This window comes from Alosa pseudoharengus, unplaced genomic scaffold, assembly GCF_046254945.1.
Source record: "Alosa pseudoharengus isolate Yale_2024_CS ecotype anadromous, Long Island Sound unplaced genomic scaffold, YU_APseudo_1.1 YU_APseudo_1.1_scf_22, whole genome shotgun sequence".
Lineage (NCBI taxonomy): Eukaryota > Metazoa > Chordata > Actinopteri > Clupeiformes > Clupeidae > Alosa > Alosa pseudoharengus.
Genome location: NW_027468680.1, coordinates 10,805,253 through 10,818,762, shown reverse-complemented (window position 1 = coordinate 10,818,762; position 13,510 = coordinate 10,805,253). Strand labels below are relative to the sequence as shown.

General features: G+C 44.8%; 1 protein-coding gene across 5 annotated transcripts in view; it reads right to left on the bottom strand.

Annotated features, from left to right (window-relative positions):
* Positions 1-151: 151 nt before the first annotated feature.
* daam1a (dishevelled associated activator of morphogenesis 1a) overlaps positions 152-13,510 on the bottom strand; it is a 69,194-nt gene continuing 55,835 nt past the window's right edge. For 4 of the 5 annotated variants that reach the window (XM_076300510.1, XM_076300511.1, XM_076300512.1 and 1 more), the window contains exons 17-27: positions 12,574-12,603; positions 11,160-11,257; positions 9,361-9,445; positions 7,495-7,601; positions 6,021-6,109; positions 5,429-5,597; positions 5,136-5,243; positions 4,681-4,741; positions 4,161-4,292; positions 3,225-3,395; positions 152-2,488 (exon numbers count right to left, since the gene is read on the bottom strand). In XM_076300510.1, coding sequence (XP_076156625.1) covers positions 2,279-2,488; positions 3,225-3,395; positions 4,161-4,292; positions 4,681-4,741; positions 5,136-5,243; positions 5,429-5,597; positions 6,021-6,109; positions 7,495-7,601; positions 9,361-9,445; positions 11,160-11,257; positions 12,574-12,603 — 1,260 coding nt within the window. In that variant the 3' untranslated portion in view covers positions 152-2,278. The remainder of the gene's footprint in view (positions 2,489-3,224; positions 3,396-4,160; positions 4,293-4,680; positions 4,742-5,135; positions 5,244-5,428; positions 5,598-6,020; positions 6,110-7,494; positions 7,602-9,360; positions 9,446-11,159; positions 11,258-12,573; positions 12,604-13,510) is intronic. The other variant, XM_076300513.1, reaches the window with a different exon arrangement.

The window sequence follows — 13,510 nt, the reverse complement described above, 5'->3', positions numbered from 1 at the left end:
TAAAGCTGTGTGCAATACTGCCGTTAAGTGACGGTGCATAATGGCCACTAGATGGCATCATAGTACCCGAGTGTGCAGAGCCAGCTGTGCGAACATGCATAAAGTAGTTGGACAGAAAAACTTATTTAAAAAAATGAATGACCAGTCCCAACACTGTAGAACCTCCAGATTTATTTATGCATCACCAACCTCACATGAAAAAAGCCATCTTAAATAAAAAAGAAAAAAGTTATGTAGAAAGAACCCACATACATAAACTTATCACAAATGGGAGAAGAACAAAAGAAAGGAAATATTATTTGATAGCATAAGAAATAAAATGAAGTCAAAAGGGATTCTGATCAACAGGAGATAGTCAGGCAAGGGTGCGAACAAGAGGATATGCATGAATGAGCATATGTACATATGTACATACATACACACAAACATTCAGAGGAATAACACACATAATACAAGGACAACTGTTCTCTTTTTCACTCATGGATGCATAGATTTTGACAAAATAATATACACAGTGTTTCATTTGGAGGAGCTAGTGACTGTTTTTTTTTTGGTAACCATCAGAAATACGTCAAAACTGTACAAACCCATTACATGATAGTCGTAAAACACCCCCCCCCCACCTCCCCGCCATGCCCTTCCCCCTCTCTATACACTTCATGTTTGACAACTTTGTCTGCTTCATTGCCTTCTTCAGATAGGAATGCATATATTTTTTACTATTCAGGTGATATTGCCTCTGTAAATATTTATACTGTAAAAGCTCAGTAGGAAAAAAACGGTTTGAAAGAGTAATATAAACGCCATCTCAATTTCTTACGTTGTGCTTTAAAATGGCATTACACAGGCAGATCGTTAAAGACAGTGCCCTCGGAAAGAAAAAAGATACTTAGCATCTGCTGGTGGGAGGTCTATTAACTGAGTATACTGTTTATAATTTAAGAGAGGGTGCAGTGAATGGAGATGATTTAGTATACTGTGTGTTGACTCATGTGCTTGACAAGTAGCATGTTTTGGCAGTACACACAGTGTTTGTGTGGTCTTGTTATAGGAACAGTACTGAGATGGTCTCTGCGAGGGTCATCTGCAGTGCATCAGCTCCGCGGCCAGTTTTCGGTTGCGTTCACCCCTGTGTGAAACGACGGTTAATCCCCACTTCATGCGGCCAATACGCGGATGTGGAGACTGACTGCACGGGTTTGTTTGGGAAACTGAGATTAGACAAACCAGACTCGCTTAGCGCATAAGCCCTGGTCCACTTCGTACAACAACACACACACACAGATTGGCCACAACGTAACAATTGTAAAAAGTTTTAACCTTCCACTCGTTATAAATACAAAAAAGAAGACATATGCAAGTGTCTGTGTGTGTGTGTGTCTGTGTGTGTGTGTGTGTGTGTGTGTGTGTGTGTGTGTGTGTGTGTGTGTGAGTGTGTTTTGCTGTGATCTCTAGCTTATGTTCTGTGTCATTCATCAGGGTTCAGGTCCAAGCTGAGTGTCATATTATGATGATGGCACAGCATGAAGTAACATGTTTCGGTTCAAACAAAGTGTGCCAGTGCGCATCCCCCATGCAAAAAACTGCAGAATATACATTTAGAATCAGAATCATTATTATAAAAGTATTTTCAAAAGTATTACAAAAGTGGGTGTTTGGCAGCCAGCACAGGTAGTAGCTAGAGTGTCTCTCTCTAGATTCTTTTTGACTGTTTATAATGTCTTGGTTTTTTTTTTTCTTCTTCATCTGTATCCCAGACAGAGTGGCCTGAAGATTTTACACGTTGTGCATTAAGTACAAGTGGTCAAAAGCATTGTCCTCTCTCACTCTCTCTCACTTGCTCTCTCTCTCTCCCGTGTCGATTGTTCCTGTTCTCATGCGTCTGACGTGGGGAAATTTGTTGCCAAAAGGAGGTTACTGGGATTAACAAAAAAAAAAAAAAAACGTAGGGGGGAATGGCGTGATGTGGTGATCTTCCACCAGAGGGCAGTAGAGAAAAAGCATTCCATCTCTCTCACTCACACAGACACACACACACACACACACACACACACACACACACACACACACACGCACACACACACACACACACACACACACACACACACACACACACACACACACACACACACGCACACACACACACACACACACACACACACACACACACACACACACACACACACAGACACACACACACACACACACACACACACACACACACACACACGCACACACACACTCAAAAAGCACACCGTCTACGTGGGGGCAGTCTCTTTTAAATGTTGAGCTTGGTGATGGGCCTCTCACGGCCGCTCTCTGCGCTGGCGTTGTTGGGCCTCTTGCGGTTACGCTTCATTTTGGACAGGTCCTTGTCGAAGACCTCGCCCGAGCGCAGCGCCGACACCAGGTCGTCAAACTCGCCGTCCTCCTCGCAGTTCTCCTTGGCTTTGCGGGCCTTACGCTCTTTGTCCCTCTGCTCCTTCAACTACAGAGTCAGAGAGAGAGAGAGAGAGAGAGAGAGAGAGAGAGAGAGAGAGGGAAAGAGAGATAGGGAGGGAGAGAGAGAGAGCGAGAGAGAGAGAGAGAGAGAGAGAGAGAGAGAGAGAGAGGGAAAGAGAGATAGGGAGGGAGAGAGAGAGCGAGAGAGAGAGAGGGGGAGAGAGATAGTGAGGGAGAGAGAGAGCGAGAGAGAGAGAGGAGGAAAGAGAGATAGGGAGGGAGAGAGAGGGGGGGGCAGAGAGAGAGATGAAGAGAAGAGGGATGCAGAGAGAGAGAGAAAGAGATAGAGGGAGACACAGGCAAAGAGAGAGAGAGTGAGAGAGAGGGAGGTAGTGTTCAGGAGAGAGAGGGAGGAGTATTCAGTAAATACATTCCATCTTACATTTGATCAAACTATATTCATACTAAGGAGACTGAGACTCTATCAGCGTTGTTGGGTATAGTTATGTGAAATATACAAGCAAAAACGTTAGTCTAAAATAAATCTAGGCAATGCACAAGAAATAGCGAACGAGTGTGTGGGCGTGAGTGCATAGGGGGAGGGGGGGGGGGCTTTGATCTGCCACAGCAGTGAGCATTTCTCTTCAGGCGTTTTTGTATACCGCAACAGGCTCGCTATTTGGGTCAACCAATGAAGCTCAGTGCTGGAAATGTAAAGCTCCACTGAACACTGTTCAGATCCGTCCAGAGAGCTGCGATATGAAGAGGAGGACGCCCCTTACCTGAGCCTCCAGTCGGGCCCTCCTCTCCTCCTCCTCCTTGCGCCTGCGCATGTTCTCGTTGTCCTGCTTGGCTTCGGAGAAAGACTGCAGGAACTGGTCAAAGATCCCGAAGAACTCGTCCGGCTGCAGGCGGGACGGGTCCTCACCAAAGTGGGTGACCGACTTCTGGAACTAAGGGGTCAAACGAAAGGTCGGAGGTCACTAGAAGGTCACATGTCTCAATATGGCGTTTGCCAGATGACAGATTACGATACTGAGGAGCAGTGCAGGTGCTCTGTTATGATTGATGTGCTACAGCTGCTTATTTAATGTGAGCTAATACTCTGAGAATATATGTTTCTTCAAGCACACACGTATACTTTATGAACATTATATACCGGTACTGCCATTTCCTTCTTTTCTCCCATTACCAATGGTAACCTGACATACATAAATTATCCCGTGACATTACTGAGCCATCTGATAGACTCCACAGGGCACTATTAGAGCAGCCTTAAAACCCTTTTCAAAAGAAACCCACCTTTGAAAGCGATACGCCTGGTCTACCTCAGTTAAATTTTAACTGAGCCTTTTTTTTTTTTTTTTTTTCAAAAACAGTGGCTTCAGTGTCCACTGGGCTTACGTACGTATATTGTGCAAGCTCAGGTGATTTAACCCTTACACTGTAAAATGCATACAACCACATGAGGGCGGGGCCAATGGGTAATTCCAAACTCTTTAGAGGGGAGACTTCAAAAGCGGCCACTGCGCTAACGTCAACGCAGTGTTACCGCATCCACATGGGCACCAGGTTTGAGTTAGGCACAAGTCTACACTTCAAGGCTTCCATAAAAACTTTTAAGGCTTGCCGCTGCCGCCACTGTCTACTGGCCTCCCCTGACCTCCCGGGGGTTCATAGGGATGTTCTGCAGCCGCAGGCCTCCTGGGGTGACTCACCAGCTCCTTGGCCTCCTGCAGAGAGTCCTCCACGTCGGAGAAGCTGAAGCCGGCCACTGTGATGAACTGGCTGACCACTGACACAAACTTGTCGTTGGAGTTCTGGGGGCGACTCCTCTGGTACTGCAGCTCCTGGGGAACATCGAGGGAAAGCGTTTTACCCACGACCAATAAAACAGTCTGCACGATAGCACGACACAGCCAACAGCAGCTGCTGGAGTCCTACTTTATTATACATACGTAATATCCAGTACGTATCAAGTGCCATTTGCCCACATTCTATGGACATGTACATTCATTGTAATGCCCAATAACTGCATCACATAACAAAAGAATGTATAGAGGTTGATCAAATTGTAAGAGGTACTCCACACAGACACATTTCCCTTGCTCTTTAGAGCGTTTTTTTTGGAAGCAAACACTAGCTGATTAGCTTGGGGCATTCACAGATCATTGCTGCAGGACATTCTCTTCTCCTACCGAGCTCTGAGAGGGGATGTAAGGAGGGAGACACACTCACAGTTTCCACACTCTTCAAGCCACTGCGTATGTTATTGATCTCCTTCTCCATCTCCGTCATGCTGAGAGAGAGAGAGAGAGAGAGAGAGAAAGAGAAAGAGAGGAAGACAGGAGTGAGGGGAGGAGAGGAGGAGAAGTTAGGAGACATGAGGTAGAAGACACAAGTGGGAGAAGAAGAGAAAGAGAGAAGGAAGGAGGAGAGAGAGAGAGAGAGTGAACACAGTTCCATTAAACGGAACAAATGTCCTTCCTGGCTTTAAGTCCTCTGTGCTTTGATCGTCATCACTAATCCATAAAAATCTAACATTTTAAATCAATGATGACAGTTCATTTTACCCCTTTTGTTCCCCGACAGTAAGGAAATAAATAATGTGACTATCATGGGGTTATATGAGAGTTTTGACTTTACAGTATAGGTTAGTCCGAACCAAGTGTTTCATGTCCAGTTGTTCTTACTTGACTTTGGCAGCTTCTGGAACGTTCTGTAGCTCTTCATGGAGCACAGCCACTTTAGGGTACTTCTGCTCCAGGATGGTGATCAGGTAGTGCAGGAGGGTGATGTTCCTGAGTACCACAGATATGGAGAATGACTTTAAAAAAAGACACCCGTGCACATGAACACACACAAACACACACACACACACACACAAACCCTGCAGTGTGTCACATTATAATCAACTCCCAACACCACACTTTCTCTACACTGATGCAGTATCATAAGTCACAAGCTAAAAGATTCTTCTCCTCACTTGTCGATGCTAGACTTGGTGTCTGCTATCTTGTTGAGGGAGGACACTTTGAAGCCGTAGGCATTCCCCCGTTGTCCTTTGTTCATGTAGTTTCCGAAGGCAAGCACCACCTCCAAGAGCTGCCGCAGGTTGCGGCTATTCAGGACCTCTTTGGAGGCCTTGGAAAGTGCTGGCAGAGATGGAAAAACACAACGTTTTACAGTCTTTCCTTTAATAAAAAATACAACAAAAAATACAACAATAAACCAACATGGGCAAAAAGTGCTGCTCGGGTTAAAATGGCTTGTGCTATATGCATTTGTTCCTTAAAAAATACTGATAAACATCTGAAAATATAGATATGTACAGACTTTCCATCAATAAAAAGATACAATAAAACAGGAAAACCAAGGCGCTGTTCTCAAACCACACAGAGGACTCTTGTGTGTGTGTACAGTAGGTATTCCATTCAGTATGAGTCACAGGCTGCTCTGTGGTCTGCATAGATTATTCAAATAAACTGTAAACAGTGGGGTCTCTATAGTTACGGGTGTCTCTGTCAATAATGGACTGATTTAGCAGTTTGTTTTCACTGCATAATGTTTGGCCATACCTTCGATTTTTGGTTTGACCTCGGCGATCCTTTCTGCAAACTTCTTCTTGAAGTAGAGGGACTGCAGTCTTTGCTGGTAGTGATCAATTCTGCCCACACAAACAGATGACCACACACACACACACACACACACACACACACACACACACACACACACACACACACACACAATGATCATCAAAAGAAAACTATGACTAATGGTTCACAGACCTATGACGTGGATAATAGGGTGGCAACTCAATCAGCAAGACTATATTTGGGGTGCAATAATGACATTAGATGATGTAGAGGTCTTTATCACATGCTAAAACCCTTTACTAACAAGTCGGTTGGTACTATAAACTCAGAACATCCCTGCAGTCATCCGCCATATCCATCAGAACAGCCTGGTTTCCATAGCTTCATTGTTTTCACACAGCAACAACATCACAAGAGCTATCTATTCCTGGAAGGAAGTCTCCCAACTCCATATAAAACACATCAGTAACAGTTCCAATGCACCACCTGCAAGTTGTTTGTGTCAGCTCTCGTGAACAGTTATCTACATCTTTCACTACTGTTGCCATTCATATGAGCTTATCTGATGATCGAGTCAATCACTGGATTCTCTGATGAAGAACAGACTATTTGATAATGGTTTATTTTGATTTACATTTGATGGTCACAATTAGCTAGCGAGGTGACCAATCACTATTCAACAGATGTATCACTATGAAATGATAGCTATCCCAAAGGTCTAGTGAAGTGACCGTTGGAGTCTTGAGTCACAAAATCCTTCCTGTCCCACAAACACAATAACAAGTGCTCTACCCTTTCCTTGACATGTTGAGTCATAAACCCCCCCACCTCCACCCAACTCCAACCAACCCCAACCCTAACCCACCACCCCACCTCCTGCCCCCCCCTGCAGGTCACCATGAGACAAAGCTCAGATTTGGTTAAGAGTCTAGACACCACAGACTCCTTTAGAGTGCGTCACTCAGCAGCAGACTCGTTTGCATAATGGTTTCCAGTATGCCCCAATCATCCACGGAGGGCTTTATCAGGGGGGCTGGGGTGATGAGCCGTGCTGATACAGACTAATAAACCGGGCTTCGCACGACTGAGGATCTCTGCTGCTAAGCATGGGAGAGGTCTAAGCCAGGTAGGGTTTTATTCATGAGTGGAAAATGGGAGAGGGGATCCAAACTAAAGACATGAGGATCTAATCTTCGTGAAAAAGGTCTCTTCTCTCAAATGGTAGCCACAAAAATTTCATAAAGGGCAGACATGACAGTTGACTACAGCAGCTTCATCTGTGGTTGAATTCTCCTTGGGTTTTAAGCAAATAGCATAGGATGGTACAGGATATCATGCAGTTTACTGTTTAAACAACTAACTTTCTTCCTTAATTGTCATTTTTCACTGGATCTGACAGGTAATGTCTTAGGTCAGGACAACATGCATAACATCTGCACACAGTGTTGAACTGTACCTGCTCATCTCGTAGAGGAAGCGGTCAGCCTTGGCCATACGGTCCAGCTCATGCTTGTGCTCTTCCAGCAGGTCCACATCAGCTTTCTCCGGGACAAACTTCAGCAGCTGCACACACACACACACACACACACACACACACACACACACACACACACAGAAAGGGGTCAGCAATGGAGAGATAATTTAACTGCCGCCAATACTAATAAATATTTCTGGTGCTCCAGTGTGTGTTTTCCTTGTTCCAGCTCTTATACTATAGACTACACTACATGCTACAGGTGATAGTGCAAAGATTGGTCAGCTTTATTCTCCGAAGGCCTCCTAGAACAAAGTTGCTCTTTCTCAGTAGCCCTGGTTGTTTGTCAGTAGGATTTAGGTTGTAGCTTCCGATCCTTAAACAAGCACACTGAGATTTTGGCACAAAAAAGGGACTTGAAGTTTCACATGGAATTTTATGGGCCTTAATAATATGCCATTAGAGAAATGGAAGAAAGAAGACGACAGAAATGGCTCTTCCACATATGAAGGACATTATCTTGAGACTGGCAAGCTTGTTAGTGCTTGACTATCAACCGTCTAGACTACTTTTGGTCTGATTTTGTAAAAAAAAAAAAATCCTCATGATACTGTACAGTAGGATATACTGTTGATATACTGTAGGAAGTCTTAATCCAACTATGATGGATTCAGCTTCTGAGATTAAACAACTCATCTTTACTGAATATGACAGCAGAGTGGGGAGCAAAGACAGAGAAGAGAGAAGAAAAGAAAGGGAAGAAATAAAGGAGAGAGAGAGAGAGAGAGAGAGAGAGAGAGATAGCACCGAGCAGCTGGAAATAATTGGTGCCTGGGCCGTATCGTGGCAGACTTCCTAACGGCCCTCAGATGCCTTCTCTTCCGATCCTCTCTAAATGTTCTCCACCAGCACCCCCCCGTCCTGCCGCAAACGAATGCCCCGGCAACCGGCAGCCGCACGAAGATTCTTTAATTTCTTTAATTAGAATGAGTCGAGATCAAAGCAGCCTTGTAAAACATTTGATTGCTCCGATATTGGTCTCACTTAGTCTGTATGGCAAGGGCAGTCAGTCAGTATGTTCTCTGTGATTATTGCGGTTGACTGGGCGCAGCGTGATGGAGGTGTGTGGACCGAGATGGAAGCATAGAAGGAGAACAGAAGGTATGTTTGGTTGCGATTACCAGCTAGCATTCCTGCTGGATTAGAGCACAGGTATACAGTCATGCTACATCTATCTATTAGAATTCACTGACTTGGCCAAGACGGCAGATTATGCTGTCTAAAAGCTTAAAATGTTTAGTCTTTTTAAACATACTCAACTTTTTTACTCAATTCTCCACAGCTTTCACTCCTACTTTAAATTCTTTTTTAAAGTCCTTCCTTCAGATGACCTACCACTTCAAATCAGTTCGATATAGAGATATTAGTCGCAGTCCAACTCCATTAAGACATAACATATACAAATACCATCACCAAGGATACCATTTCATAGCACGGATACCATTTTTTTAAGACAGCCACCCCTCTCGGTAGGCAATGCTGGCATTCTGTAGCACTAAGCTAACAAACATATGCAGGGCTACAGGTTCTCTGGGAATCATGCAGAGATCCTCTGCTTCAGTCTCACTGCTAAGACTGCGGATTGGAACCGCCCAACATGCAACGGCTCCGGCTCCAAACGAACACAGGGTTAGGGCCAGCGGGTCCACATTTCTCGGCTCTGGGAGCTCGGATACGGTGGTATAATGTGGACAGGAGGACGAATTGTGACAAAAGTCTTTCGGATTCTAACGGATCCGACCTAACGTAGACATCGCCTCAGCTTGTGGATGTGGCTGCATGTCTCACCTGCTCCAGCATGTCCTTGGGCAGATCCTCCTGCTCATCCATGGTCATAATGGCCTTCTTGATCTCCTCATTTGACAGCTTCAGCCTGAGGAACAAACAACAGGCGTTTGGTTTTGTTTCAAACAAACCCTTATATTGAGCTATCTATTACGTGTGTATGAGGTGCAACTGAGAAAATCCAGGTATACCAGAAAACATCTCTAAAAAGTTTGATGCTTAAGATAACGCTTGATTAATACAGGCCTCTAGAGTCTTGATATTGAGCATACAAAGTACTTAACAATACAATCTCCTTTCCTCTCTTTCTTAAGCCATTATTAACTAAAGATCAGCAAAAGCAGAGCCAAACATTTTTACACCCCTTCATAAAATGTGCAAGGTGTTACAGAAACAAGCAGAAGGCCTGGCGGGTCCTAACGAGGGTGATCTGTAGGGGGCTGTACCGCAGACTGTTGTGGATATTTCTTGTTGCTGATATCAAGTTTTGTATCCACAACTAGTCACAAAATCAGAGCCTTTTCTCATCAGCGTGAGGAAAGCGAGTTTGAGATTTCCATTGCGGACTGGCCATGGTTGTCATGTACAGTTAAACAAGCGCGCGGCGGACGTCAGAAACCTGCTCTTCCAGGCATGGCGCCCACGGAGAGGCCCGAGAACCTCGCCAAGGGCAGCAGGTGGCACGAGGCCTGGGAACAGGAGAGGGACGGGTGGGGGGGGTGGGTTTTGAAAAGCGCCGCTGGAACACTGCGCCGTCGCGGCCCGGGCCTGCCGTGCCAGGAACCCTGCAACTGGGCCGAGAACAGGCCTCGCAGTAAAAGCTGGAGCGTGTTAGAGAGCTGGATGGAGTCGAAGCCAGCACACCTCATTAAGGTAGAACGAACACTACCCACTTCACACTGTGTGTGTGTGTAAGAGTAGGTGGAGAAAGTCTGTGTGTGTGTGTGTGTGTGTGTGTGTGTGTGTGTGTGTGATGCTCTTGAGCTACAGAAAGGTCATGAAGAATCACAGACTATGCCTCCAAGATCTACAGAGTGAAGACAAGCTGTTTTGCTGTTGGGGGGGGGGCGGTGCAGTGCGTGCGTGCATGTTAGGGGTTGTGCTTTGGGTGACTGTGCGTGCATGTTGGGGGTTGTGCTTTGGGTGACTTTGCGTGTATGTTGGGGGTGCGTGCATGTTGGGGGTTGTGCTTTGGGTGACTGTGCGTGTATGTTGGGGGTGCGTGCATGTTGGGGGTGCGTGCATGTTGGGGATGCGTGCATGTTGGGGGTGCGTGCATGTTGGGGGATGTGCTTTGGGTGACTGCGAACAAAAGATTCTGGAGACAGGAAATGATATAAAATAACCCAAATTCCAGCGTCCCTGCTCACAGCTGTCCAATAAAGAACTACACGAGGGAGAAAACACACAGAGCCGGCTTTCTTGAGTGTGTGTGTGTGCTTGAGTGTGTACTTGCATGTTTCCATGACGACCCTTGAGGAGCGGTGATGAAACTGTAGAGGAACTTGGCCAAAGTCATCCCGTTAAAAAGATTAAATGTAATGCTTGGCTGGCGAGAGCCCTTAAACACGTTGTCAACCATGACGAACAATGTCCTGAGCGACAGAACGAGAGATTGCTTAAAAGTAGAATAAAGCTCAATTTGATTGTGACGTAACGGATAATATAATTTAATGTCTGTGCGTGGTTTCGAGGAGGACTTAAGGGGGACCCATGGGAGTGGGTAATGGAAAGTGTAAAAAAGACAACATGGAATTGGAGCGAGAGTTGAGACAAGGTTGAAGCGTCAGACTAGCACTCACCGCGAGAGGAGGATGTTGCAGTTCTGCGCCCGTCGGCCATCGATAACTGACAGCTCCTTGACCTTCTTTGTTGACGTCGTTTCATCCTCCGAGTCTTTCTACAAGGACGGTAAACAAAGCAACCTCAAAATCATGCCCAGCATATGGCTATAAAACAAAGTGACAGTGTCTTACTGGACTTCTACTGTGAATACGTTTACATGGACATTAATATTCCGATATAAACCCAATTAAAACAATATTCCAAATGTAAACAGCATTTTCTGATTGCCTTAACCCGAATAAGCTCATTAACAGAATAAGCAATAATCATGTTGTATGCATGTATAAACTTTAATTGCATCATAACATCCTATTACAGTTTTTTCAGTGCAGAAACTTTTACAGGATCAACCGTCTATGCTAGTAGCTAATAATTGAACTATGCTGTCTTATTCTGAATAAGGTCAATAGTCTGATTATTGCTGTGCATGTAAACATAGTCAGTTTGATTTATCTTTAAAGCTTGCCCTCATAGTCCTGCTGTCTACAGGATTAAGGCTTTGTAAGGTCTTTCCCGGGGCCTCTAGGAGCCCACTATCTATTCAACCTCTATGAAACACGCACATCCTTAGCAACCAGCCAAACACACAAGTCATACCAGACAAACATGAATATGATACACATCATGATCCCCAAGACACACAAAGGCAAGCGAAAGAAACACACAACAAGAACACTGAGAGACTCCCGACTAATTCTTCACCTCTGTACAAAGGTATTATTTTTCAACCAGGAATGGACTGCTAGGAAACAGACTGTGGAAATGGCTCCCAATGGAGTGTAAGTTTTACTTGGTGGTGGTGGTGGGGGGGGGGGATCTATCCAAGGGAGGAGGGTGGGGGCTTGTGGGTTAACAGGGGGTGGATGACGGTGGTGGTGGTGGGGCATAGGTTTGTTTTTAGCAAACGGAAATCTGGCATTATTTTATTGTTGCAAGAACTCCAGCTGCTAGCGAAACTGACTGCATGCCACAAATCCAATTTGGGCTAATTACACAAAGAAACATCTTGAACTGGTAACTAATAAACTGAAACAGTCCATTCATCAACATGATGAGATTTTTCCCCCTCCTACGCGTCTCCCCCTAAACTTTTCTTTCTTTTTTTATTCTACATTGTATTTCACATGAAATAATGTGGCCAGACTAGTGGCCTCACTGGCCTGTAATCACAAAAATATGCCGCTGGGCGACTTCGGGGGAGACCTATCAAACTCAAGCTCAAGCGAGTTATCCAAGAGCGTCAGACGAGGATGAGGAAGGGGGGGGGGGGGGGGGGCACAAATGAGCTGGGATGATGAAGATGCAAACAGACATTCAAGGTGAAGTGAGTTGATGCAGGTAAAAGTCCTGGTGATGAAATGACCCACTCACCTGTTTGAGGTGATTGAGCGTTAAGAAGTCCTGGACGGCAGATGATGGAGAGCAAAGGGGATTTGGGGGACATGGGGGAAGCAGCAATCATTAGTATTAGCATTCATTAGCATTAGCATTCATAAGCAGAGATAGATAGATAGATAGATAGATAGATAGATAGATAGATAGATAGATAGATAAAGACACACAGAGAGAGAGAGAGAGAGAGAGAGAGAGAGAGAGAGAGAGAGAGAGAGATTTGGGAGAAATAGAGGATGTATTAGCAGAGTGGCCAGAGGGGAGGAGATGGGGAAATGGCTGATTCAGCACATAAATAAGCAGGAACACATTAGAACACATTAGTGAGCAACAGACAGAAGCACACACAAAAAGCAGAGGCCATGTAAAGGCATGCAACTCTAAAAGCCACAAGAAATGTCGTGATCAGATCTAATCAGTTCAAGCAATGTGTGTTTTTTATGGTGAAATACAAGGCTTAAGTTTTTCTTTTGTTTGATGATCTTTTTTATTCACAATTGTGAACGGCTGGCGCTAAAAAAAAATATGCTATCCGTGAAGCGGTAAATGTGCAGGTGCTAAAATTAGCAACTTTCAAACGAATGAATGCTCACAAAAATGACTAAACCAGACGCAAGCGATGATCCATCATTAGCACACAGTGTTATGGTCAGGCCATGATAGATGACTAAGTTTGTAAATGTTCCCTTGGTCCCAGCCTGACAAAAAACATATTGGTCTGTTGTCGAGGCTAGATAAATATCCAGCAGCTCTGTTCTTTGTGGTCTGGTGTCTGCGAATTCATAGACCACTGCTAAAACACTTTAAATAGCATTAGCAATACAGGTCTTGTCTAGGAATACTGTCTTATCACACATGCTCTGTTTAGTGTTAAGACACCAAACTGGCCACTAGATCCAGCCACCAGTGCAAGTTG